Source organism: Macaca fascicularis, chromosome 14 (genome assembly GCF_037993035.2).
Source record: "Macaca fascicularis isolate 582-1 chromosome 14, T2T-MFA8v1.1".
In the NCBI taxonomy this organism is placed as follows: Eukaryota; Metazoa; Chordata; class Mammalia; order Primates; family Cercopithecidae; genus Macaca; species Macaca fascicularis.
In genome coordinates, this window is record NC_088388.1 from 76071531 (window position 1) to 76098494 (window position 26964).

A 26964-nucleotide genomic window follows, 5' to 3' on the forward strand; every position below is an offset into this window, starting at 1 on the left:
GAGGTCCAGAGTAGGGAAGAGACTTGCCCAGGGGTCACTAGGCCTCCTGCCTCCTATCAGGCCCCCGTTTTTATCTCCCCAAGCCTAGTCACTACCTCACCAGGGTGGCCACACTGCCCAGGGCCACCCGCCAACAGGAGGAAAAGCAGCTGCTGCAGGTGTGTCTCAGGGGCAAGAATTTGCCTCCAAATTATCTCACCATCATACCTAAAGCTGACACTTCTAGAAAACACAGTGCCAGGAGCTCTGAACCAAGAGTCCAAAGGCTGGGGTGTCAACTCCTTGAGGGGCCTCACACGGTGAATCCCTCCCTATTCTCAGGCTCTGTCTCCCCATCTGTAAAGTGAAGGGAGACTCCTAGCTGCAGGTGATAATGTTTCACTAGTCTGTGGCAAGGTGGGAACAGGAGGGATGTTTCTAAAGCAAAACTTGTTTTCTTTAAAGGACTGCTCTGAGACTTTGCCCTTCCTACTATTTGGAAATTTAAAATTACCTTTGTTTTATGAGATAGTTGGGATCTAGACAGTGAGCAGGTTGTGTGTGTTATAAATGTTCTCATTTATCATAAAAAAATGAGTAACTTCAGAATTTACTTTGAAATTATAAACTCTCAAAACTGTTGAGCCACTGAATTAGGTAATCCCAGCCCTGTCCTTTGGGAGAGAAGAGCAGCAGTGGGTGCCCCCTGGCGGTCACTGCATCGTCAGGGGTTCTGCCCTTGAACAGGCAGGCTGCAGTCTTAGAGCACCTAGGTTGCAGAGGAGAAGAACCATTCCCAAGAACAAGGACAGCAATAATTGCAGCTGGCATTTGTGAGGGGTTCACTGTGTCTGGCACTGTGCTAGGTGCATCATAAGCCTTGGCTCATTCGTCTTCACAGCAATCTTGTAAGGATTCCTTTAAAATGAACACCAAAAAATTACCTTAATTGTTTTCATCCCATTGCAAAAGTCATACATGGCCCCTTAAATATTCTAACATTACAGAAACATACCAGAGACAAAGTCCCTACTCATTCCATCCCCCAGTGACACCCCAGGACGCTTTTCCTGTTTCTGCTTTGTCCGTTGCCATGGGTAGAAGTTGCACCTGCTGCTGTGACTATGGGCTGGGATCAGAGAGGTGAACTCATCTGCCTCAGTCACCAGCTGGTTAGGAAGGAGGCAGAGGTGGGGACTGTGCTTCTCATTAGCATGGTCACCTGTGGCTGTGGCTGCTGAGCCCAGAGCAGGATACGCACCACCCTGGAGGGTGGGGCCCTGGCTGTGGGAACTGGATTGGGGTTGGGGAGGTGCTTTATGCCTGATGATCCTGTCTCCAAAGCCAGACCCCAGCCCTTGGCTCAGCCCTGCCACCCAGCCTCACTCTGCCTCCTCCTGGGTGGTCTTGGCAAGTTGGAGAGGACAGCTGTGTCGTGTACCACCGGCTGCTGGGAGGAGGTGGGGACTGGGGCTGTTCCTCTGGGTGATTCCCCCTCCCTTGCCCTGCTGCCTGCCCAGGGATGAGATCTACTGCCAGATCAGCAAGCAGCTGACCCACAACCCCTCCAAGAGCAGCTATGCCCGGGGCTGGATTCTCGTGTCTCTCTGTGTGGGCTGTTTTGCCCCCTCCGAGAAGTTTGTCAAGGTAGGAAGGTGCCTGGCCTCCTGGAGCGGGAAGGGGAGCTGGGCCCTGTCCCAGCACTGCGGGGAGAGCAATAGTCAGGGACTCCAAAGGGCCTGGTCACAAGGCCTACCTGGCCACCCCCCACTGAGCCCCATCTTCCTGGCACCTCCTCCCCTCAGGCAGCCACCGCTTTGCCCCACACTCCCCTCAGCCCCATTCTACTTAGGAGGGGCTGAGTCTGACAGGAGCGTGTCCCAGGCCCTCTACACCCTCGCCTTGGGGCAGGCCCTGGGTGCTGGGGTCAGAGTGGAGCAGGTCACGGCAGGACCAACCCGACTGGCTGGTGCTGTGAAGGGGTGTGGGGAGGAGCCGCTAGGCTGAGCTGGGGGAGGTGGGGGAGGCCACAGACGTGACTGGAAATAGGCGGTGGATCTGAGAGAGTAGGGAAGCCACGGAAAGCAGCCTGGCCTGGAGGAGTGGCCTCCAAGTGCTGGGGAGGGCCTGGTGGCTGCCCTCACTACTCACATGGGGAGGCCCAGGGCTGCAGTGGGGCCGCCTCAGCGGGTGCTCTGGCTGCAGTACCTGCGGAACTTCATCCACGGGGGCCCGCCCGGCTACGCCCCGTACTGTGAGGAGCGTCTGAGGAGGACCTTTGTCAATGGGACACGGACACAGCCACCCAGCTGGCTGGAGCTGCAGGTTCGTGCGTGTGTGTGCACGTGCTTGTGTGCATGTGCACAAGAGTGTGTGTGTGCATGTGTGTATGCGTGTGTGAGTGCGTGTGTGTGTGTCCAGTGCACTCGAGTGCCCCAGAAACATTCCCCACTTTGAGACTCTGTGGTTCCTCAAGCACCTACCCTCAAGTTCTGGAACCCCAGGCCCATCAGAACAGAAAAGCCCCCAAAGGATGAGGGACTCCATTTGCTGGCCTTATGGTCAAGACAACTTGGGCAAAGGAGATTCCCTCTGTGTCTCAATGCCTTTACCTGCCACATGGTGAAGGTTATATGAAGTGATAGCAGAGACCCCGGGCCTGTGGCAGCGCCTGAACTCCCAGCCCCAGGCCCTGACTCAGGGGTCCTAAAGGTCCACTGGGGTGGGGTGCACAGCAGGGCTCCCTAGACACCTGTGACGGGGACAAGCAGTGTCCCAGTGAGGTGCTGAGGCCTGGGGCGCCGGGGCAGCTCCAACCCCACAGAAATCAAAGAGCCAAAGTCCAGAGGGGCGAGCAGGTCTGAAGGGAAGGGACTCCACAAACCCTCCTGGGGCACTTCCAGGCCACCAAGTCCAAGAAGCCAATCATGCTGCCCGTGACATTCATGGACGGGACCACCAAGACCCTGCTGACAGACTCGGCAACCACGGCCAAGGAGCTCTGCAACGCGCTGGCCGACAAGATCTCTCTCAAGGACCGCTTCGGGTTCTCCCTCTACATTGCCCTGTTTGACAAGGTATGGCCGCCCAGAAGCACCTCCTCCCGGCCCCAGTCGAGGCCGCCAGTGCTGCCACCTACTGGCTGGGGCTACTCACCCTTGAGCACCTCGGTTTCCCCTGAGCCGGCGCTAATCGGCTCTGCCTGACTCCTTAGGACTGCCGAGAATTCGGCCAGGTGCGGTTGTTCATGCCTGTAATCCCAGTACTTTGGGAGGCTGAGGCGGTCGGATCACAAAGTCAGGAGTTCAAGACCAGCCTGGCCAACGTAGTGAAGCCTTGTCTTTACTAAAAAAAACAAAAATTAGCGAGACTTGGTGGCACACACCTGTAATCCCAGCTACTCAAGAGGCTGAAGCAGGAGAATCGCTTGAACTCAGGAGGCGGAGGTTGTGGTGAGCTGAGATCACGCCACTGCACTCCAGCCTAGGCAACAGAGTGAGACTCTGTCTCAAAAGAAAAAAAGACAAAAACAGAGCTCTTCGGCACCCAAGGGAAAACCCAGCAGTAGGATGTCCTCAGTCCTGTGTCCCCAGGCCCAGTGAATCCTCTCCTGGTGCTGAAGGAAGAACATGGCACAGGCTGAGGGGAGGGCTTCGCAGCCCTTGCGTGCAGATGGGAATGGAATTCCCTCTCAGGTTGCTATGGCGTCTGATGGAGAAACTCCTTAGCAAACAGGAGTTCCTTCACACTTGCCCTCAAGCAGCTGGGGCGTGAACAGCCCACAGACTCGCCTTGAAGGCTAGAGCCTCCTCAGCTGAGCGGGACCTGGGGCTTGGGTGATTTTGCCTCCACCCCCAGCAACATCATGCTCAGCAGAGGGGCCCCCGCCCACAAGCCCAGGGGAGGTACCATGTTGCTGGACACAGTTTGCCTGGATTTTTCTCACCGATGCTCCTGTGTTTCCAGGTACTCTGTTCAGTTTCCCACTTCTACTAGAAAATGGGACTTCTCACATCACCGTGCCCAGAACTGAGGCTAGGAAGGCAATCGTGGGGGTGCTGCTCAGAGCCCAAGGCTGGGATCTGGTCTGCCTCCTGGGGGCCTTGGACATGTCCCTGCCCCTCGCTGGGCCTCGGTTTTCTGTCTGAACTGACCGTTGGCACCGTCGAGGCTCCTCATAGTCCTTCCCTGACTCTGTGCCTGCTCCCCTCCCCGCTGTGCCCACAGGTATCCTCCCTGGGCAGCGGCAGCGACCATGTCATGGACGCCATCTCCCAGTGCGAGCAGTATGCCAAGGAGCAGGGTGCCCAGGAGCGCAACGCCCCCTGGAGGCTCTTCTTCCGCAAAGAGGTCTTCACACCGTGGCACAGCCCCTCTGAGGACAACGTGGCCACCAACCTTATCTACCAGCAGGTGGTGCGAGGAGTCAAGTTTGGGGAGTACAGGTGTGAGAAGGTGAGTGGAAGGGAATCTCTTGCCAGGCTGGCTTGGCTCACAGCCTGCTGTTTTCCACGTTTGGGCTGAGTGCTCCTCTGTGAGCCATCATTAGCTTAGGCTGAGGTGAGCCTGACTGCAGTTGGGCACTCTCCAGGCTCCTGGATGGACACCACCTACTTCAGGGGGCTTGGGAGGTGAGGTGAGATGTCAGGAGCAAGGGCTTCTGAGCATGTCCTGAATTCGCCAGTGGAGGAGACCCCCACACTGCTGTAGTGACTGTGCATGCTACAGAGGACGTGCCTCAGGACCTGCTGCACTGTTCTAAGTGTGTCTAGTAAGCGCTGCTCTAAATGAGAAAGACAGCCATTCCTTGGGATCAGAATTTGCAAATGTGTATTCTTTTTTCTCCTTCTGAGGACAGGAGTTATATGGTTGTTTTGTTTTTGATAATGGTAATGGTAGCTATGGTTCTGTTGGTGATTGTGAGGGAGGGATAAGAAAGGAGGTGATGGAAATGAAGAGGATGGTTGGTGGTGGTAACATTGGTAGAGGTAATGATGGTGTTGATGGTGATGGTGGAGACAGTGATGATGGTTGGTGGTGATGGTGGATGTAGTGATGGTGTTGGTGGTGGTGGAGACAGTGATAATGGTTGGTGGTGATGGTGGATGTAGTGATGGTGTTGGTACTGATGATGGTAGTGATGGTGGGTGGAGGCAGTGATGGTGTTGGTGATGGTGGAGGTAGTGATGTTAGTGATGATGGTATTGTTGGTGCTGATGACAGTGGTGATATTGGAGGTAGGGATGATGTCGGTGATGGTGGTGGTGGTGGAGGTAGTGATAGTGCTGGTGTTGATGACAGTGTTGTTGGTAGTGATGATGGTGATGGTAAAGGTAGTGATAGTGGTGTTGACAATGACAGTGTTGTTGGTAGTGATGGTGTTGGTGATGACAGTGTTGTTGGTAGTGATGGTGTTGGTGATGGTGGAGGCAGTAATGATGTTGGTGATAGTGTTGGTGATAGTGTTGGTGGTGGTGGTGGTGGTGATGGTGGAGGCAGTAATGATGTTGGTGATAGTGTTGTTGGTAGTGATGGTAGTGATGGTGGAGGTAGTGGTGGTAGTTTTGTTGGTGACAGTGGTGATGATAATGGTGGTATTGGTGGTGGTAAGCAAATATTCAGGCAGAGCGCATTAGTATAGCCACATCAGTTGCTAAAGTTCTGAAATATTTCAAACTGGTTGGAAAATATCTATTGCCTTCAAGACCCCCAAAAGCCTTTCTCTATGCCCTTGCTGCTGGAGCTCTGGGGAGCCCTAGGTAGGCATCACTGGGGCTGCTGTGCACCAGGCCAGGCAGAGAAGGGGCAAATGTCCAATGGCCACTTGGTTCTCTGAACCCTCTACAGTAGATCCTGCCATCTGTTAACCACTTTAACCATCCCCCAAGTGCTTAACGATGGTGATGGAGGCAGTCACAGTGATGCACTCCCCTCACTTTGACCCCTCCAGCAGACCCCAGGTGTCTCCCATTCTCTAGGGCAGATGCTTCCTCTTCTGCTGTTTGTCAGCTCCGGTCACTGTCTCACAGGGCTGAGTGTGCAGTGGCTGCTCGATGGGCTGGCTTTTTTCTTTGAGTCACTTTTTGTGCCCCTGGGCAGAGTCCAGCTCCATGCCAGTGCGAAAGGGACCCAGGACAAGGTGAGGGTGTGGCCCTGCCCTTGGGGAGCTCATGGTTCCTCTGAGCAGACAAGAATTCCCTGGTGAATCAATGAGAAGCCTGGGTCCCAAAAGCCAGGCTCTGAGAGCTACAGGAGTCAGGGCCAGGAGAGGGGCCTGGAGCCTTTGGTGGTGTGGAAGGGCTTCCTGGAGGGGCCTGGGCCAATGCATGACCTAGGCCTCCCCCCACCTAGGAGGACGACCTGGCTGAGCTGGCCTCCCAGCAGTACTTTGTGGACTATGGCTCTGAGATGATCCTGGAGCGCCTCCTGAACCTCGTACCCACCTACATCCCCGACCGCGAGATCACGCCCCTGAAGACGCTGGAGAAGTGGGCCCAGTTGGCCATTGCCGCCCACAAGAAGGTGAAGGGCTGGGAGGAGTCTTAGAGAAGGGATGTGGACCTGAACAACCAAGGAGGTCCCAGTCCTCATCTGAACCTGTCTGTTGGGGCTGCGGGAGATGGCATGGCACCTGACCTCCCACCTCCCAGTGGCCCTTCCTCACTGGACATCAGCTCACTCATTCTCCTGCCATCTGTGTGCCAGGCACACAGAGGGGATCAGACTTAACCCTGCAGCCTCTGTGGGGCCATGGGTATTGGGGCCCCTTTCCTGGTCTTGTGCCAGCCACTTGTTGGTGCTACAGCTTCCAGAGCTGCAGCTTAGGAGAGGTGGTGGACGCTAGACAGGGCTTTAGGAATTGTACCTCCTTTTTCCTAAAAGAACTCCAGCCCAACTTCCTGCCTGGGGAGCTTTAGGGACAGGCCCCCTTGACCCGCTTGCTTGGAGCCCAGGCCCATAACCAGCCATGAGTGGTTCCCTCCCAAGCTAAGAGCCTGCCCAAGTAGAGCAGGGGTATCCAGATGAAGAGAAGGTGGGAGCACTGGCTGCTGGTAGGGGATCCAGGGCCTCCTCATCTCCATGGTCTAGCTGTGCAAGAGAATTGTCCCTGCACATAAGTCGAGGGCTCCATAGTCTGAGGGCACCACAGGCCCGCGGTCTCACCCCTCCACCTCGCGGCCTCCGTCCTCACCCGGGAGCCCTGTGCCGCCTCCACCTGACCGTGTGCCTTCTCTAGTCAGCTCCCCACCAGCCTCTGCCTCTCCCTGAGTCCCAAGTGCCCCCTGCGCCAGCCTGCTTCCCCTGAGGCCCTCACCCCCCTGAACCCCACTTCAGAGGAGGAGCGTCTCCTCCCTGCCACCCCTCTGTCCCTCATGTGAGACCCCTGCCCTTCATCCTCAGGCACCTCCTCTCCCTTGGCCCTCACGTGCCGGCAGTCACTGCAGCCTGTCCAGCTGCCTTCCAAACAGCTGCAGCCTCCACCCCCACCTCCGTGAGGGCCTCCTCGGGGCTCACTGCCACTGTGGCATGTGGTACGTCCTGGGTGGGGTGCTATTATTATGCATTCATTTTATTTTGGGTGCTTGTCATGTGCTGGGCACCAGGACCTGGAGACACAGCCCTTTGTGGGACAGACACGGTTTCTGCCCTTTGGAGCCCACAGCTAAGCTGGGTCTCTCCTGGACTGAAGCTCCTCAGAGTATCTGACCCGGAGCCCTGGGCCAGGCCCTCCTAGAATGGACAGTTGTGAATCACAGTTTTTGTAGGGTGGGAGGGTGCATTGTTCATTTTCTAGGTCTGCCATAACCAAGTGCCACAGACTAGGTGGTTTCAACAACAGAAATAAATGTATTTCCTTCCAGTTCTGGAGCCTGGAGCTCCGAGATCAAGGTGTCAGCAGGGGCTTTCTCCTGAGGCTTCTCCTCTCAGCTTGCAGATGGCCATCCTCTCCATCTGTCACCACACGGTGACGTGTGCACATGCACATCTGAGTCCAAATATCCTCCTCTTAAAAAGGCACCAGACATTGGATTACAGCCCGCCCAAAAGATCTCATTAGTGACCTCTTTAAAGACCTTATCTCTGGGTCAGGCGCGGTGGCTCACGCCTGTAATCCCAGCACTTTGGGACGCCAAGGCGGGTGAATCATGAGGTCAGGAGTTCAAGACCAGCCTGGCCAACATGGCAAAACCCCGTCTCTACTAAAAATGCAAAAATTCACCAGGTGTGTAGTGGGTGCCCGTAATCCTAGCTACTCGGGAGGCTGAGGCAGGAGAATCACTTAAACCTTGGAGGCAGAGGTTTCAGTGAGCTGAGATTGTGCCATTGTGCTCCAGCCTGGAGGACAAGAGCAAGACTCCTTCTCAAAAATAAAAAATAAAAAAAAATCTTATCTCCAAATAAGGTTACATTCTGGGGGTGAAGACTTTAATATGCAAATATGGTGGGTGGGGGAAGGAAGCACACAATTCAGTCCATAACAGAGGTGTTTTGAAAACATCTTATTTTGAAATAATTTCAAACTTATGGAGAAATTGCACATTCAAAAAAGTAGGACTGCTGTGTGCACTTCACTTCCCAGATTCACTGGATGCTAGCCACACTTGCTCAGTGATTTGTCTCTCTGCCTACATATGTATTTTCTCTGAGTCATTTGAGCTTGGATTGATGACATTGAGCCATTTGCCTCTGAATTCTCACTGCTCTCAGGATGGCACCCCTCATGGGCTCTCTTATGGGTGGAGATGGGGCCGTCTGTGAGCTGGCATACACATCCACTCTTACCTATTCCTGTGTCTACATACTATAAAAACCAGGATTTCACTCTGACCCCTCCAATGCTACCCCAGAACCCCAGAGTTCTCACTAACGCTTGGGGAAGTATTTTTAGAGAAACACAATGCTGGTGCTTTTGTATCTTACCAAGAGCACGGCAGCACCCCCCACAGATCACCTCACCTCCAGGGTCCAGTTCTCCCTGGACACACTGATCTTTCTAACTCCCAGATTCACCAGATCAGTTTCTTGCAGTTGTGGCTGCACTCACAGTCCGCCAGGACCTGGCTTCCCACGCTGTGTCCCCATTCCCTCTCTTCCCAGTCTGCAGTCTGCAGTCTGCACTGACCCGGGACCTTGGGCCTCCCACATGCTCTGGCTGGAATCCTTGCTTCCCTGTCTCTGCTCAACTGGGAACTCCCTGGAGGGGCAGCTATGCTTTCTCTGACTTTGGGCCGCAGCACCTGCATAGAGGTGGCACTCGAAAGTGCTCGCTGATGTTGATGAATGAGAAGGGTGGGGACAGGGTGGCTGCAGACAGATGGGAGCAGGGCAAGGCCATGATGCACAGGAGGTGCAGGAGCCCCAGGCTGCTCCTAGCTAGAAGGCAGCAGCAGCTGATTTTTAGAGCAAACTCACCTGTACATTGTCTTGTGTCCCTCTGTCCCTTTTTTCCCTCCAGGGGATTTATGCCCAGAGGAGAACTGATGCCCAGAAGGTCAAAGAGGATGTGGTCAATTACGCCCGCTTTAAGTGGCCCTTACTCTTCTCCAGGTTTTATGAAGCCTACAAATTCTCAGGTACCCCCAGCCTGCGACGCTCCCACTCCCTTGCTCTGTAGCTCCAGCCCACAACAGGGGAGGGAAGCGGCTTGAGCCAGGGGCCCCCGTCAATGGAACTCTTGCCTGCTGGCTGCTTGGTCTGTTCTGGTCAATGCTGCTGAGTGGGTCCTGCCTCCCCAACACCCAGTAGCGACTCCATGGCACATCTTATGTGCTTGGTGGTGCATAAGATTGAAAAACTGAGTGAGGATTGATTCATTAAGGCACGTACTGTGTATAGAACAGGGTGGCCCACACAGGCCACTGGCTCAGCCGTCCTTGGGCCATCGTTACTGGGCACCTGCTCTGTGCCAGGCCCTGTGCTGATGCTGCTGTTCACAGAACCACCAAGTACCAGGGCCGGAGGGAACCCTGGGTCTCAGTCCAACCCCGCCCCAGATCCCACCTCAGTGCAGGGCAGGGACTTGTCCAAAGCTGCACAAAGACCGGTGGCAGGAGTGGGACCCAAACCAGTTTCCCAATTCAACACTCTCTTCCTATTGCACTTTGGGTTTTGTCACATAGCGAGTTTGTGCTCTCTGGGCCTCAGTTTCCCTATCTGTAAAACAGAAATCAGTGTATTGCCACCTCCTTGGCCATTATGAGGACTGAGAAGAGCTGGGCCTAGGGGTGGGAGGCCTGCCTCTCAGTGCCTTGGTCTCGACCCCAGGCCCCAGCCTCCCCAAGAACGATGTGATCGTGGCTGTCAACTGGACAGGCGTGTACTTTGTGGATGAGCAGGAGCAGGTACTTCTGGAGCTGTCCTTCCCAGAGATCATGGCCGTGTCCAGCAGCAGGTGAGGAGGGCCGCATGGAGACGCAGACAGACAGAGGGGAAGGAGAGGGGCCGGAGCTTCCCTGCGGGTCATTGGAAGTGAAGAGACATGAAGTGGCCTGCCTGGTTGCTCGTGATTGGGCAGTTTGTACCGCACTGTGAAGACCCCTCTGGCACCTCCTAGCGGAGGGATGGGCATGGGCTTTACAGCACATTAAGGCTGTTCTGAGACAGGACTGGGCTGTCAGGACAGGTAGGGGCAGGCGAGTGTGTACAAAAGAGCTTGACCTGGGGTTCAGGGGCCTGGGTAGCACTCACTCTCTGTCTTCATTCCTAAAGCAGGAGTCTTAATACTTTTCTTGCATAACAGTGGTGAGGAATGAATGCAATAATAGATGGGAGAGCTCTTTGTAAACTGCAGAGCACGGCCACACAGGTGGAATGGTGGGGTGGGTTGCTGGGACTGACTGGCTTTCCCAGCAGTGCAGTGGCTCCCTCCCCCACCATCTGGGGCTTGTAGCAGTGTCTTTGGGTTATGTCTGATATGGGCTGGAGACCAGACACATGCCAGGCACACAGGATGCAGTAGTGACAAGATAGTCCTTGTCCTCTTGGATCTTCAGTCAAGAGAGGAGACAGACATTGAATAGGCCATTTTAAAGCATGCTATGATCAGGGCTGTGGGAGGGCAGGGAGGACTACCTGGAGGAAGTGGCATGTAGGTTGAGATTTAAAGGGTGAGTAGAAATTAGACAGGCAAAGGAGAAGTGGGTCGGGCCAGTGTGGGTCTCCCTCTGGGCCATGCCTGACTCTGGCCAGGCCAGCTCTGACTTAACCTGAGATGTGTCTGAGCTGGGCCACATCTCCCACTGGCTGGGGCATGTCTGACTCGACTGGCCTTGGTCTCCTTCAGGGAGTGCCGTGTCTGGCTCTCACTGGGCTGCTCTGATCTTGGCTGTGCTGCGCCTCACTCAGGCTGGGCAGGACTGACCCCGGCGGGGCCCTGTTCTCCGTGTTGGTCCTGCAGGGGAGCGAAAACGACAGCCCCCAGCTTCACACTGGCCACCATCAAGGGGGACGAATACACCTTCACCTCTAGCAATGCTGAGGACATTCGTGACCTGGTGGTCACCTTCCTAGAGGGGCTCCGGAAGAGATCTAAGTATGTTGTGGCCCTGCAGGATAACCCCAACCCCGGTGAGTGACTGCTGGTATGGGCTGCCTGGCACTGGGGGTCAGGGCGTTACGCAGACTGTCTTAGTCCATTTGCGTTGCTATAATGGCATACTGGAGGCTGGGAGATTTATAAAGAAAAGAGGTTTATTTGGCTCACAGTTCTGCAGGCACTACAAGAAGCATGGTGCTGGCTGGGCATGGTGGCTCATGCCTGCAATCCCAGAGCTTTGGGAGGCTGAGATGGGAGGATCACTTGAGGCCAGGAGTTCAAGACCAGCCTGGGCAACATAGTGAGACCCCTGTTTCAACAAAAGATTAAATAAATTAGCTGGGTGTGATGGCATGTGCCTGTAGTCATAGCTCTTCAGGAGGCTGAGGTAGGAGGATTGCTTGAGCCCAGGAGGTGGAGGCTGCAGTGAGCCATGATTGTGCCACTGCAGTCCAGCCTGGGCAAGAGTGAGACCTCATCTCTTAAAAAAAAAAGAAAGAGAAAAAAGAAGCATGGCACCAGCATCTGCTTCTGATGAAGGCCCCAGGAAGCTTCCACTCACGGCAGAAGGAGAAGGGGTAGCTTGCATCAGAAGGAAGGAAGAGAGGAGGAGTTGCCAGGCTCTTTTAAACCATCAGTTCTCGCAGAGACTCACTCATCACTGCGAGCGCGGCACCACGCTGTTCATGAGGGCCCCACCCCCATGATGCAAACACCTCACGCTAGGCCACTGCCAACACTGGGAGACCAGATTTCAACAGAGAGATTTGGAGGGGACAAATATCTGAACCATATCACAGACCATGCCCCGTGGCCTTGGCACTCAAGGCTGCTAGGGTCTTGTTCCCATCTTTCCCCTGAAACTAGACCAAATAGCCTTCAATCTGTGGTCTGTGGGGAATCTCCTCTCCCTCCCGTCTTCTGGCTCTTCAATATTCATCTCCTGTCAGCTCTCCAAGTTAGATCAGGGTCCTCCTCAGTGTTCTCAAAATACGCACCATCTTCAAGTGATAACAGCAAGTAACAACTACTCTGCCGGAGGCCACCGAGGCCCTGGCAGAGTGTGGGAAAGACAAAGATGAAATGGACCCCACCCTGTCCTCAGTGGGGAGTGGGTGGGAAGCAGACAGTGACAGGCCTGTGACGGTGCAGTAAGCAGGGAAACCCAGAGCCACAGGAGCCCAGAGGAGAGGCCCCATGCAGACTGGGGTCCAGGGAGGAAGCCCGTGTGAGCAGAGTGCAGGGACCAGAAAGCTGAATGTGATGCCAGCACGGAGGCGGGAGAAAGCTGGCCTATCCAGGCAACTGCAGACAGTCTGGTTTGGCTGGAAACAGGCACGGTGAGGGAGGAGGGGCAAGGTGGAGGGAGTCTGGGAGGCCTGCTCACAACAGGCTTAGGAGTGTGGGGCTTCCTCCCAAGGGCAATGAGGAGCCGTAGAAGGCTTTTGAGCAGGAGAGTAGCCCACTCTGGTGATGGTCTTTGTATGGAGAGTTGTGACAAGGTGGAGGCAGAGTGGCAAGTGGGCAGACACGAGTGACAGCACCTCAGTTCTTCTGTAGGAAGTAGTGGCTTGTAGATCATCAACCCAAATAAAGATGTTCCAACTCAGCTTGTCTCTGCCCCCGTGGTCCCGCTCACCTCTGCCCTGCAGCGGGCGAGGAGTCAGGCTTCCTCAGCTTTGCCAAGGGAGACCTCATCATCTTGGACCACGACACGGGTGAGCAGGTCATGAACTCGGGCTGGGCCAACGGCATCAATGAGAGGACCAAGCAGCGTGGGGACTTCCCCACTGACTGTGTGTACGTCATGCCCACTGTCACCATGCCACCGCGGGAGATTGTGGTATGTGGCCTGGGGGCAGCAGATGGGTGGGAGGTGCCATTAGACCCCTCTGCGTCCACTTCCCACAGCTGTACGATAGGTTAATGGTCTAGTGCATCTGTGAAGATGACCTTGGGATCTTATGGGACCACACATTTAAAGTTGGGGCAGCGCTCAAACCTGTGCCAGGTGGGGAGGGGCCTAGAAATGGCATCAGATGAGGAACTGCCAAGGGGTGGGGCTGGAGATGGGGACTGGAGAGAGGTGTATCACCTGCACTGTCTGAACAGGCAGTGGGGGCACAGCTGGCAAGGGGGCCCTGCTTCTTCTGGAGCCCCCTTAAGAGCAGCTCTGAGGACTTACAGCCCAGCTTCCCCAGTGGCTCCTGAGCCAGGCTCAGTGGACGAGGCAGCTCTCACACCATGTCCCCCGCCTCGTCCAGGCTTTCTGACTGACCCGACCTCATCGGACACCCAGGGAAGGGCCCTCAGCTCAGCACAAAAGAGGCAGCAGGGACCTCAGAGACCCCAAGGAGGAACAGGGCTCCCAGGGTCAGAATGGGGCATGGGGTCCATCCCCCTGAAGAGTCTCCCAGAGTCCAGAAGGCTCCAGGGTATACCATGTTGATCCTGGTGGCTGCAGGTGGAGAGCTGACCTGAGCCCCCTGTCTCTTGGCCCCTAGGCCCTGGTCACCATGACTCCCGACCAGCGGCAGGACGTCGTCCGGCTCTTGCAGCTGCGAACGGCAGAGCCTGAGGTGCGTGCCAAGCCCTACACGCTGGAGGAGTTCTCCTACGACTACTTCAGGTGATGGCTCCTGGGGAAGGACGGGAGTCACAGGGCTAGGAGCTGCAGGCTTCCGCTACCGTCTGGTTGTGTGCTGGGGATACTTTGTGAAGCCCCCACCTGTGAGCAGGACCTGGGTCAGAGGGAGCTGGAGGGCTGTTTCTGTCTGATGACCCGTCCTGTGTGTCTCATCTTATCCTTCCTTCATTTAAGAGATGTCACTGCACCTGCCCCAGGCTGGGCATTCGAGCTTCAGTCCTGGTGGGGATGCAGGCCGGAAGCAGGCAGCTGGGATTCTGCGTGCCCAGCACTGTGATGAGGATGCTTTCGGGGTGGGGGGTGGGGGGTGCAGTGAGAAGCTTCCTGATGGAGGTGGTGTGCACTGAGCTCTGCAGGGGGCGCAGGGTGGTGGGGGAGGCTGGGGCACAGCCCGGGGTGTTCTCACCGCTGTTTCATAGCTGAGAAAGGAAGGCCCAGTGACTGCCAGTGACTCGCCTCGGGTCACATGCAGGGCAGGGAAAAGCAGGGCCTGGTGCCCACCCTCAGCCTCTGGGCACAGGGGGTAGGTGGGGGTGGGGGGTCTCACAACCTGGGGGTTTCTCCCTGGGGCTGCCAGCAATGGGGCCGTTGCTGACGGTCCCTGTGCTATGGCAGGCCCCCACCTAAGCACACGCTGAGCCGCGTCATGGTGTCCAAGGCCCGAGGCAAGGACCGGCTATGGAGCCACACGCGGGAACCGCTCAAGCAGGCGCTGCTCAAGAAGCTCCTGGGCAGTGAGGAGCTCTCGCAGGAGGCCTGCCTGGCCTTCATTGATATCCATGCTACTGGGCTGTACCCAGCGGAGCCAGGGACTGGGCAGGGCCTTCATCTGCACACCACCTTCCTCCTGAGGGCCTGCTGCGGCCTGGGCACGCGTGGGGAGGGTTGATGGAGGACCCCCTCCCTTGCACCTTTTGATATGCAAGGGGCTGCCTCGCTCATTTTCTCCTCTGACCCTGTCATTTGGGTGCCAGGTGGATTTGGTGCCTTGTGCTGGGCCAGGCATGGAGGTAGAGCAGGAATCAGCCCAGCCCCTGGCCTCATGGGGCCATACGCACATCCAGATCAGTGCTGAGATGGGACCGGGCAGCTGTGACCTGACCCATGTGACCTGGAGGGGGCAGGGAGGACTTCCTGGAGGAAGTGGTATCTAGACTGAGCCCTGAAGGCTAAGTAGGACTTAGTCAGGCAAAGGGGAGAGGGGTGGGGAGTGTTCCAGAGAGAGGGAGTAGCAGTAAGGCCCCGAGGCGCGCGCGCGCGCGCACACACACACACACACACACACACACAGAGCAGGGCTGTTCCAGGGCTCCCGGGCTTCAGCACAGAGAGGATGGGAAGAGTGGGCCTAGGCAGGGTTCCCAAGCCCTGTGAGGAAGCTTGGGCCGTGTCCCAAGGCCAGGGTGAACTACTGGGCAGGGGTGGCATGGTCAGATTGGCAATCTGGGCAGTCCGTCCCAGCTGCTGTGAGGGCTTGGGATGCGGGGCTGGTGGCTGTGAGGAGGCGAGGATAGAGGGTGGGGCAGATCACGCCCATTTTGTGAGTATGCAGCCTGAGGGCCCAGTGTCACAGCTTCAGGTGATGCAGGCCCTGTGGGGAGTGGGGCCTCCAGACCCCAGGCCAGTGCCCCTCTATTCGGCACAAGCCCTTCCTTGACAGTCCCCACCTGTGCTCAAGTACATGGGCGACTACCCGTCCAAGAGGACACGCTCTGTCAACGAGCTCACCGACCAGATCTTTGAGGGTCCCCTGAAAGCCGAGCCCCTGAAGGATGAGGCGTACGTGCAGATCCTGAAGCAGCTGACCGACAACCACATCAGGTGAGCCAGGCACGGTGGGTGGACGAGGGGCAGACCCCACCTGCTGTGACGGGCAGCTCTTTCCCTCCTGAGACAGCCGCTGGCTCTGCCTGGATGCAGTCCTTCCTCACACAGAGCCAGGAGCTGCTCATGGGCCCCCTCACATCCTAGCTTGGCTCCAAGGCCCAAGGAAGGCCTAGCAGGAACTGGGAGGTGGTGGCTGTCTTCCTTTGAGTCTGTCCTCTAAGGGTAACAGCCCCAGCTCCTCCTGTTTGGCTGGAGCCCCCTCTGGATGCCCCTCCCCTGCCTAGATGCTGCTGTCTGCCTGCAGGTCCAGCTCAGTCAAGTGTCCCCTCCCTGGTGCAGGCTGGGCCGGCTGTCAGCTGAAAGCACTGGCTGAAAACTCTCATGGGTTTGGGTGTTGGGCCCAATGCCCAAAGGGTGCCACCTTCTCCTCTCCTTGGGACAGCCCGAGGCAGGAGTAGGAAGTCAGGTACCGGCTCCTCTCAGAGTCTGAGAGAAGCTCCACCCTCTCTCCTTACACCCAGCCCCCCGCCTTCCTCCCCAGCTGTGTCACCCTCTACATCTCTTCCACAAATCCATCCTCAAACGACACATCAGCTCTTTCGACAGTGCCAAACCTTTGTACATGCTGTGCCCACAGCCAGGAAAACTTTTCAGCCCCGTCTCTGCATGCCGTAATTTGCTTCATCCTTCAAAGCCTAGTTCAAATGCCACCTCCTCCTAGAAGCCCTCCAAACTTCCCACTGTCAGACCCAAGAAGCTCAGAGTGGTCGCTGAAGGAGCCTGGGGTGGGACTGGTCTAACTTGTTGCCACTCAAAGTACAGGTGAATTAAAGAGCTTCTGCCAAAATATAAATCACGCTGCCTCCTTCATGGAGAAAGTCTCGCTATGGAAACAAACAAAAAGCCTCAGCTGAAGCAGAGGGCATGGTAAACTGGTGGCTTTTCACTGTGACATAAGCCTCTTATCTCCATGTGGTAGCAGTATGTGGCCTGGTGCAGTGGGCCAAGCACACTTTGGGTAGCACTGGTTGCATCTGGCTGTCAGGGAGAGGGGTCTGGAGGTAGGCTGAGGGGTCCTGAGACAGGTTAAGGGTCGGGAGGGACGGTGCTGCTGTGATGAGCAGCTGAGGGGTGTGTGGCCCCCTCACCGGGGGGTGTACAGGTCTTGTGACTCCTGATGGCAACTGCCCCTGCTGGAGCCCGCGCTTCCTCCTGCAGGTACAGCGAGGAGCGAGGTTGGGAGCTGCTCTGGCTGTGCACGGGCCTCTTCCCACCCAGCAACATCCTCCTGCCCCACGTGCAGCGCTTCCTGCAGTCCCGAAAGCACTGCCCACTAGCCATCGACTGCCTGCAGCGGCTCCAGAAAGCCCTGAGGTACAGCGGCCGCCAGGGGCAGGGGCAGACACTGGGGCAGGCTCCTGGCCACACTGGGCTTGTGGAACGAGCCCCTTGGGGATGAGGACCACATAGCAGTTGGGACAACCCCTGGGGTACCTCAACTGCCAGGTAGAAGGAGGTGCAGGCCCCGCAGCCGCTCGGGATGCAGCTGGAGAGTCCGGCTGCTCTGGAGTGCTCAGCCCAGAGCTCCCAGGCTATCGGTGGTCACAGACACCAGGGCCCACTTCATACTCTCCAAGGGCACTGCGTTCTTCACTTTGCTGGGCCTCTCCACACCCATCGTCCCATTTTACAGATGAGGAGCTCAAGGCTCTGGGAGACTCAGTGGCCAGTCACATCATAGGAAGTGGCAGGCTAGGATCAGAACTGGGGTTGTCTGCCTCCAAATGTCCCGGTCCCCTGGTCTCCACAGTCCCACGCACCTGCTCCCTGCTGCCTCTGTCACCTTTTCAGAAATGGGTCCCGGAAGTACCCTCCACACCTGGTGGAGGTGGAGGCCATCCAGCACAAGACCACCCAGATTTTCCACAAGGTCTACTTCCCTGACGACACTGACGAGGTGAGGGTCACCAGCTTCTAGGTCTGCAGTGCCCAGGACAGGGCCGGGCTTCCTGGGTGGACACCACAGGCAGCCTTAAGCCTCTCCCCCAACACCCAACATTTGCTGCCTCGTCCTCCTTCCCCATAGTGGAGTCAGAGCTCAGGACAAAGGCCATCGACTCCCCAGGTCAGGGGCTCTTAGTTCCTGATCCAGCCCCTGCTTCCTGGAGCAGCTTCCTTCAGAAGGGCACCCCTCCCTCCCTGTCTCTGAGGAGGACCTGCCTTGGAGAAAAGCACTTCTCCCTCTGAGCTGGCTTTGCACCTCCCTGGTGCAGGGCCCCGCTGGTCCCCAGGTCCAGGCCTCCCCTGTCACCTGAGCCCACTTTCCTGCAGCCAGAACCTCGACAGCCCTTCCTCCCTCCCCACCTGAGGTGGTTGAGGTTCCCTCCATCCAGGTCCTGTCTGCCAAAGGTCCTGTCTGTCATGCCTGTAGTCACGCTGCCCTTCATGGTCCCCAGCCCCTGCCTGTCTCAACACAGTGTCTCATTCAGATAAATTTTTCATTTGAAGAGTCGTTGATGAAATTTGTCTGAGGCTGGAGACTCAGAAATGCCACGACAGGATTTTAGTTGCAAGGACCAAGGACTTCCTCACATCCGTTCCTGTCCCTCCAGACGTCTCTCCTCCTGCATCTAAACTTCCCCAGATGCTCAAACCCTCCCATCTGTCTGGGCTGCTTTCCCCTCCACTTTTGGGTTTGCTTCTCCTCTACCTCAAGTCTCCTCCTCCCAATCACCCTTCCAATCATCCTGCTGTGCTCCCTGGACCCCTCACTGTCACTCAGGCTTGTACACCCCGGCCCAGGACTCTGGACGCCAAGGCCACGTTCTGCTTGGAGGGTCGGGAGGAGGAGACCTGGGAAGACCCAGACAGGTGTAGCCCTTTCCTTTTGTTAAACGCCATGCCCAGCTCTGGGCCCACAGGAGGGTGTCTGGCACGTGAGGGGGCTCAGTATAGGAGGCACAGCCAGAGGGGCCCGGGAGGACCAGGTCCTGGGAAAGGCCCTGCAGGAGCCCAGTGCTCACCGCCCCTCCCAGGCCTTCGAAGTGGAGTCCAGCACCAAGGCCAAGGACTTCTGCCAGAACATCGCCACCAGGCTGCTCCTCAAGTCCTCAGAGGGATTCAGCCTCTTTGTCAAAATTGCAGACAAGGTGGGTCCTTCGCCACCTTCGCCACCTTTGCCAAGGTGGGAGATTTGCTGGGGCAATAAGAACTTATGGACAGCAGAAGGAAGACAGAGGGACTAGGGGAGAGAGGGGAAGAGGGCACTGGCATCTGGCCATCTTCTTCCATCCCTTACATGGAGTGGCTGCCCCCAGCTCTCTCTCTTCTGAGGCACTGCACATGGCTCAGACCCTCTTAGGGGCATGTGCCCAGGTGCTCTGTGTTCTAGACACACCAGACCCTCACCCTGCCCCAACACACGTTCTTTCCAGATTTGCTTTGACTGGCCCTTAATTGCCATGCTAGGGCAAATTAACCCTTGAAATAAGGTGTGATCATCCCCACTTGATAGATCAAAGAACTAGGACTCAGAGAGGTTAGGTAACTTGTCCAAGGTCACACAGCAGGGACTGAGCTCCAGGTGGGTCTGACTCTAAAGCTCATGCCCCTGCTACCATCTCACATCACATTTCCCCAAATACCTCTGTCCCTGGAAGTCTTCCAGGCCTAGCTAAAGCCCCCTCCACGGGAAGGCCTCCCTGACCGAGTTAGGTGCCTCATCCTGTTGCCTGCTGATGGCTCTGTGTGCATCTGTGTCTGTCTGCTCACTTCATGACTGTCTCTGTGCCAGACACTGGGACCCAGAGGTGACCCTGATGAGGTCCTAGACCCAGGGGTGCCCAGAGCTGTGGGAGGATCTGGACATGGATGCCAGAGAATGTCCAAGCCAGGGGATGGGCTGCATTCTTGTCCAGTTTCCCTTGAGTCTAAGGCAGCCTTCAGTGTCCCAGGCACTGAATGGAATGACCATCACTCCCGGCAAGAAGTGGGCTGTTCTGGGGACACTCAACAGGCACATGGGGCAGGGTGGGGCTGACCCACAGAAACCCCTTCTGGCTGGAAGTGGAGTCTTCCCTGAGAAGGAGCTGCCAGACAGGCCTTAGGTGGGAAGGTCAGAAAATGCAGTGTTTCTTAAACTAAGTGTGCTTCAATGGCCCTGTCCCCAGGTCATCAGCGTGCCTGAGAATGACTTCTTCTTTGACTTTGTTCGACACTTGACAGACTGGATAAAGAAAGCTCGGCCCATCAAGGACGGTAATGAGGCCGGGTCCTGGGATCATCTGAGGCCCAGAGTAGGGAGGCACAGGTTCAGGGCCATGCTGTGAGGCCCACCTAGGCGGGCCTGAGCGAGGGTCTCCTCTGGGGCTGGGGCTGGGCTGGGCTCGGGATGTGAGCACTCCTCTGTGCAGGGACCCTCTGGGTGACCGACTGCCCTGTGCTGCAGGAATTGTGCCCTCACTCACCTACCAGGTGTTCTTCATGAAGAAGCTGTGGACCACCACGGTGCCAGGGAAGGACCCCATGGCCGATTCCATCTTCCACTATTACCAGGTAGGCACCTCTGCACTCTAGTTGCCTTCATGCATGGCTAGTGTTGCTGTACTTTGGCCCTGAAAGCAGAGACCCACTGCCCTTGCCAGGTGTGGGGCCTGTACCAGCCTGGCCTTGAAAGGATTCCTGCCAAGACCACTGGAGCCCCAAGAGAGGGCCCAACCCTTGATCCTTGTATCTCCTGACTCTTCAGCCCTTAGGGGCTTGACAGTTCCTCCTCTGAGCTTCTGATCCCTACCTGTTCAGGCCCCTCCTTCAGTGCAGGGCTGTTCTCTGACTTTGAGATTCTGCTGCTGTAACTGGGTAACTCCAAGGCCTCTGTGCAAACATTTTCTAGCACAGGCACCTGAAGGAAGCCGGGAGGGAGGCTTGCATGTTGAGCCTCTATTATGTATCTGGCATTCTTCTCTCATTCTGTCCTCCCAATAACCCCAAGAAGCAGGCATGTCGTCCCCATTTGACAGAGGGATAAACAGACTCAGAGAGGCCACGTGCTGTAAGTAGGATCACACAGCCAATGGAACTGGGGTTTGATTCCAGGTCTTCATGACTGCAGGCTGGTGCTCTTTTCTGGGCCCAACCTGCTTGCCATTCTGTGGGAGAAAAACCAGGATGCTAGGAAGGGCAGAGGAGGCAGGGATGGTGGCTGCTGTGGCAGAGAGGACACTGGCCTGGGAGTGAGAAGGACTGCCCTCATCCAAACCTGGGATCTGCCTTTCCCTCATGCCCCTCCCCACCCACCCCCTGCTGCCCACTGAGTGCATGGCCCCTGGACTGCCAGTTCCCCCAGAGTCAGCCTTGACATTTGCTCCTCCTCTCCCACGTCCCAAATCACTTACCTGATGACTGTACCTCCTGGATATCTCTAAAATCCCCCATGTGTCTCCATCACCACCTTCCCAACCTGGGTCAGTCCACCATCATCTCTGATCCAGAATGGAGGCAGTGACCGTCTCCCTGTTCTCCTCATCTATTTTGGCCCTTTCAACCCTTTCTCCACAGGGTGGTCGTCCTGCTTTCCAGATTCCCCCAGTGGCTTCCCCTTGCTCTTAGGGCATAACCCCCGTCCTGACCGTGGCCCTGCCGGGTGGTACCACTACCTGCTCCTGCTGCCTTGCCTTGTACCTGGCTCTCCTTTGGCTCAGCTGGATTGTTTCCACTTCTCAAGTGTGCCACGGGGCCGTCGTAATGTTGGGATGCTCTTCCCTCACCTACTGAGCTTTTAGATGTCAATCAGCCATCTTATCTTAAAGGAAGTCTGCCCTGCCCTCAAGCCTAGATTAGGTCACCTTGTTATATTCTCTTATGGCACTGTGAACAATTCCTTCGAAGGTTGTCATTATGTATCTGTTTGGTATGATTTTTAATGTCTGTCCTTGCCCTGAGACTCCAAGTTCCATGGGAGTAGGGAGGGTAGGCATTGTTGCTTAAAGGGCCTGGCTCATAGATGTTCAATGCATACTTGTTGGATTGATGAATGGGGAATAGGTAAACCGGTGACTCAGGGAACATATAGGTGGGAGGATGAATGCTGAGTGAATTGATGGGTGGATATTGGTGAGTGAATGGGTGAGTAGGTAGGTGAGTGGGTGGATGGGTGGGTAGATGGATGGACAGGTAGGGAGATGGATGGAGGTAGATGTGTAGGTAGATAGACCCATAACCACATGGATGGGTGGGTAGGATAGCTAATGATTGACTCAGGTCTCTGATTGACAGTATGTCCTCAGGTCAGCCTCAGTTTCTCTACCTTTCAAATCGTGCATGAGATGATCATAAGGCTCCAGGAGTCTGTGGGCAGCCCCAGCCCTTCAGAGGCTTCGTCTCTGCCCTGAGCTGATTCCCCAGCATAAGTTCCTCAGGTTTGGGGTCTGGAAGTTCAAGGGGGTGTGAGGGCCTCTGTTGCTGCTGCTGCTAAAAGCAGCTGGTCTCAAGAGAACCCAATGCAAGGAGGCCAGACTGAGAGGCTCTTCCAAAGGAGAATGGGCCCAGGAGGTGACAGGTATAGAACAGTCTCAGGGTTGCCAGCTGGTCACTCTGAGTTTCTTCATCTTGAAATGGGGCTGCTCATCTCACTGGACTGTTACAGGGGGATATGAGGTAACAGACAAGGCCATGCGCTCCAACTGCCGAGTGCTGAGTCTGTGCAGGCAGACTTGCTCTGTCCCTGTCCTGTGCCATCTCCCCTGGGGGAGCAGTGTCAGCTGAGGCTGGAAAGGTGGGTGGGCCTATGTGCGGGGTAAGGTGGTAGACCCTGGCCTTGGGGATCTTGGTGTGGTAGGAAAAGAGCCCACTTCTGCCAGGTCCCTGCACGCCTGTGACCTGCTCTGTCTCTGGCAGGAGTTGCCCAAGTATCTCCGAGGCTACCACAAGTGCACGCGGGAGGAGGTGCTGCAGCTGGGGGCGCTGATCTATAGGGTCAAGTTCGAGGAGGACAAGTCCTACTTCCCCAGCATCCCCAAGCTGCTGCGGGAGCTGGTGCCCCAGGACCTTATCCGACAGGTCTCGCCTGATGACTGGAAGCGGGTGAGCATGGGGTGGGCAGCAGGAATGGTGGGGCCCTGAATGGGCCTCTGGGCACCCCAGGGGCCAAGGGGGCAGACGCTGGCCAGCAGCCCAGGGAGGTGTGTCTTGTGGTTCCTGTACTCGATGAGGCCGCCCACCCTTGTTCCTCTGCCTGCCTTATCCTTCAGTCTTCCATGCCAAGCACTCAGTGGCCAATTGGCAGTCATTTGCCCTGTCCTGGTTACCATGGTGACCTGCTTGTCCTTGATACCCTTTGGTCTGCCTGCCTGGGGGTGAGAAGGGAGGTCGGGAGTCCATTAGCTGCAATATGGGGAGAGCCCTTCACAGCACTCCAGGATGGGGCTGGAGTGGGCAGGGGTGGTGTGGGGAGGACTCTGAGCTCTGAGCAGGCCTGCCCTGAGCAGGCTTGTCCCCAGGACTGAGCCCAGCCCTGACCCCCCTGTCCCCATAGTCCATCGTCGCCTACTTCAACAAGCACGCAGGGAAGTCCAAGGAGGAGGCCAAGCTGGCCTTCCTGAAGCTCATCTTCAAGTGGCCCACATTTGGCTCAGCCTTCTTCGAGGTGAAGGTACACCATGGGCTTCTCAGAACAGAGGAGGAGGGGAACAGGGCATTGAGAAGGCACAGAGACTCCTCCCCAGGACTGTGGGAAACAGCCATGGCCTTGGACACCTGCCCTGGTGAGGGAAGGAGGGCAGTACCCTCAGCCTTGTCCCAGCTCAGCGTCTTAGCTGGGCTAAGTCCTGGGGACAGAGGGACCAAAAGCTCAGCCTGGCAGTGGAGGCAGGCGTGTAAACAGGCCGGGGTAATGGAGGACGGCCTATGCTCTGACAGTGGGGAGCCCTCGCCCAGGTGGCAGAGCTCGGGAGGTTCTGCCGGGTCTGAGGAGGCCTCCTAGAGGAGGTGATATCTGAGCTTTCCAGGGAGACCCTGGAAAGAGTGCTCCTGGCAGGGGTCCCGCATAGACAAAGGCCTGGAGGCGTGAGAACTCAGGTCTGGGAAGGAAATGCAAGTAGTGAGGGCAGGAGGCAAGAGCAGGCTGTGGAGAGCAGCAGCTTGCCAAGCAGGTGAGAGGCTGGGTTTCCTGCAGCGGTGCCTGCCTTGGAGGGTTTTCAACCCAGGTGACATGGCCAGAAAGCCTCTCAGGCTGTGGGTGGAGGAGAGGTCTGAGGGGCACAACAGAGGCAGGAGTATGGTGAGGAGGCTGGTGTGAGAGGACAGATGTGGTCTTGTCACACAGCTAGGATCGGAGGCCTTTTGAGAAGCTCGGCTGTGCGAGAACAGGTAAGTAGCTGGAGGCAGATGCAGGGTTCAGGAGGCTTTTTAAAGATGAGATGCCCTTGGGCTGAGAGGGAGGACAAAGCAAAGGATGGCCTGGGGGACCCATGTAGGGATGTGGGGCAGCACTGAGGCCCAGCGAAGGTGGAGGCCATGAGGTCATGGCAGGGCCGTCAGCACCGCATAGGCAACAGGAGAGGCTGACTTTATCCCAGCTGGGGCCAGGCTTCATTCCTTTCCCCAAACGCTTTTCTTGCTCTGGGCCCCCATCTGATGCCTTCTCATCTTTTTTTCTAGCAAACTACAGAGCCAAACTTCCCTGAGATCCTTCTAATTGCCATCAACAAGTATGGGGTCAGCCTCATCGATCCCAGAACAAAGGTGAGCAGGGATAAGAAGGCAAGTGGGGGTGGCCTTCTCTGCCTGAACCTCAGACACAGTCCCGGAACAAACCCCGCAAGCCCTCCTAGCCATCATCTATCTCCAGACTCATCCACCCATCATGCGACTTCAAAAGCTGTCAGCGTTTGCTGGGACTTTACCCAACATTTGCTCCACAAAAATTGCTCTCCTGAAGTTACTAACAAACTCCTTCCTATGGAATCTGAGCTCCTTTTAGTACTTGGCCTTTCAGTATCACTGGATGCTCTGCCCATGTGGATTGTGGGGCCGGCTGTGCAGGGGTGACTGTGCATCTGTGTTTCTGGGCCAGAGCAGCCCGACTGCACACCCAGAGGGTCTGACTGGACAGGTAGTGAAGAGGGCTCGTGACCACCATCTGTCCATTGGCTTCATGCGTCACACATTCCTGGCTCTCCTCTGTGTTTTGGTCATTCCTTCCTGGACCCTTTTGTGCCTGCTCCTGTACGCTGTGTTCCCCAAGGCTCTGCCCTGTCTTCTTCTTGACTCCCTCCTCAAACTCTCCCTGGGCCATCTCATTCAGGCCACAGTGTCAGTTGCCTTAGGCCTCCCAATTTCCCAGTTCTGGCCCCAACTACCCCTACCCAACAGCCTCCTAGACTTCCCTGGGTGTCCAAACCAAGGTGTGGAGGGGGAGGCACCTGCTTCCCACCACAGCTGGATGGCAGAACTGGCTTTTCCCTCGGGCCATGGGCTCCTCTGAGGGCCTGAGGCCTTCTGTGAGGGCATGTGTGGGTGAGTGAGGCCACAGGGCCCAGGCTGTGCCTCTCCATGCCCTTTCTGCTCCCCCAGGACATCCTCACCACTCACCCCTTCACCAAGATCTCCAACTGGAGCAGCGGCAACACCTACTTCCACATCACCATTGGAAACTTGGTGCGCGGGAGCAAATTGCTCTGCGAGACATCACTGGTGAGGGCGCATCCTGCTTGGCCTGGTGGGCTCCCTGCCTTGCCTGCAGCTTAGCCAGCCTCCCAGGGCCTGGAACAAACAGTAGTGTGCGGTTGGGCCTGGGGTCATGGGCAAGGGTCATGCTGGGGCCAAGGTCAGGTCAGTTTGAGGCTCAGCTTAGGTCTGGGGAAGGGACTTAATCTGGGGCTGAGGAACAGACCCCTCATTCAACAACTGTTGTTTGAGTGCCTTCAGTATCTGGAGATTGAGTGCGCAGTGACAGCCCTTTAGTCCCCGAGTTCAATAGTGGAACCATTAACGAGACCTCCTGGACCAAGCTCAAACTTCCAAGACATAGCTCAACTGAGAGCCAGTAGAGTCACTCCTGGAGGGAGGGATCTGTGACTTGAGGGACCCACAAGCTAGGGGCCTAACGTGGGGTCCTAACAGTGTAGAACCTTAACCATCTGGCTGGCTGAATTCAACCCTTCAACTGTGCAGATGGGAGATGAGTCCTGAGTGGGAGGGATTTGCCTTTGTCCTGGGTTCTGTCCATTGCAGATTCCTGGGAGCTGTGCTATGGTCCGAGTGGCTGGCCCCATCCCACCATGTGCTCTGCTTATCTTCTCACCCCTGCTTCCAGGGCTACAAGATGGATGACCTCCTGACTTCCTACATTAGCCAGATGCTCACAGCCATGAGCAAACAGCGGGGCTCCAGGAGTGGCAAGTGAACAGTCAGCGGGAGGTGCTGGTTCCAAGCCTGCTCTCGAGGCAGTGGGCTCAGGCCCATCAGCTACCCCTGCAGCTGGGGAAGACTTCTGCCATCCTGGCAGTGAGGCTGGGCTGGCCAGCCACCACGGACCATACCGACTGGGCCTCTGATGTTCTTCCAGTGAGGCATCTCTCTGGGATGCAGAACTTCCCTCCATCCACCCCTCTGGCACCTGGGTTGGTCTAGTCTGAGCTTGCTGTGGCCTTCCTGGTTATGAGAGCCTATGATCCTTAGATGTGTCTCCTGTTTCAGACCAGCCCCACCATGCAACTTCCTTTGACTTTCTGTGTACCACAGGGATAGAGGAATTAAGAGGACAATCTAGCTCTCTATACTTGGAACCACCAAACCAAATGTGCATTGAATACTCTGAAACTGAAGGGACTGGATCTACAGGTGGGATGAGGGGGACAGACCACTTTTCTATATTGCAGTGTGAATGTTGGGCCCCTGCTCAAGTCTCTCCTGATCACCTCAGGGCATAAAGCATGTTTCATCCTCTGGCCTGACAGTGTCTTTGCTCAGGGAGGGG

At 56.4% G+C, this 26964-nt stretch overlaps 1 protein-coding gene across 18 annotated transcripts in view; it reads left to right on the forward strand.

Annotated features, from left to right (window-relative positions):
• The window catches only part of MYO7A (myosin VIIA), an 85435-nt gene extending 58500 nt beyond the window's left edge, over window positions 1-26935 (forward strand). For 6 of the 18 annotated variants that reach the window (XM_045371251.2, XM_065528759.1, XM_065528755.1 and 3 more), the window contains 22 exons: window positions 1500-1626; window positions 2185-2304; window positions 2883-3056; window positions 4207-4434; window positions 6331-6501; window positions 9437-9554; window positions 10246-10372; window positions 11264-11547; window positions 13168-13358; window positions 14020-14144; window positions 14778-14935; window positions 15830-15983; window positions 17208-17363; window positions 17841-17946; window positions 19025-19138; window positions 20159-20246; window positions 20437-20543; window positions 22884-23069; window positions 23521-23637; window positions 24645-24728; window positions 25560-25679; window positions 26302-26935. In XM_045371251.2, the coding sequence (XP_045227186.1) occupies window positions 1500-1626; window positions 2185-2304; window positions 2883-3056; window positions 4207-4434; window positions 6331-6501; window positions 9437-9554; window positions 10246-10372; window positions 11264-11547; window positions 13168-13358; window positions 14020-14144; window positions 14778-14935; window positions 15830-15983; window positions 17208-17363; window positions 17841-17946; window positions 19025-19138; window positions 20159-20246; window positions 20437-20543; window positions 22884-23069; window positions 23521-23637; window positions 24645-24728; window positions 25560-25679; window positions 26302-26391 (3145 nt within the window). In that variant the 3' untranslated portion in view covers window positions 26392-26935. Of the gene's footprint in view, window positions 1-1499; window positions 1627-2184; window positions 2305-2882; window positions 3057-4206; window positions 4435-6330; window positions 6502-7380; window positions 8362-9436; window positions 9555-10245; window positions 10373-11263; window positions 11548-13167; window positions 13359-14019; window positions 14145-14777; window positions 14936-15829; window positions 15984-16530; window positions 16871-17207; window positions 17364-17840; window positions 17947-18497; window positions 19139-20158; window positions 20247-20436; window positions 20544-22883; window positions 23070-23520; window positions 24047-24644; window positions 24729-25559; window positions 25680-26301 lie in introns of those variants that run through there. The other 12 variants (XM_045371250.2, XM_005579157.4, XM_045371249.3 and 9 more) reach the window with 10 other exon arrangements.
• Window positions 26936-26964: the final 29 nt, after the last annotated feature.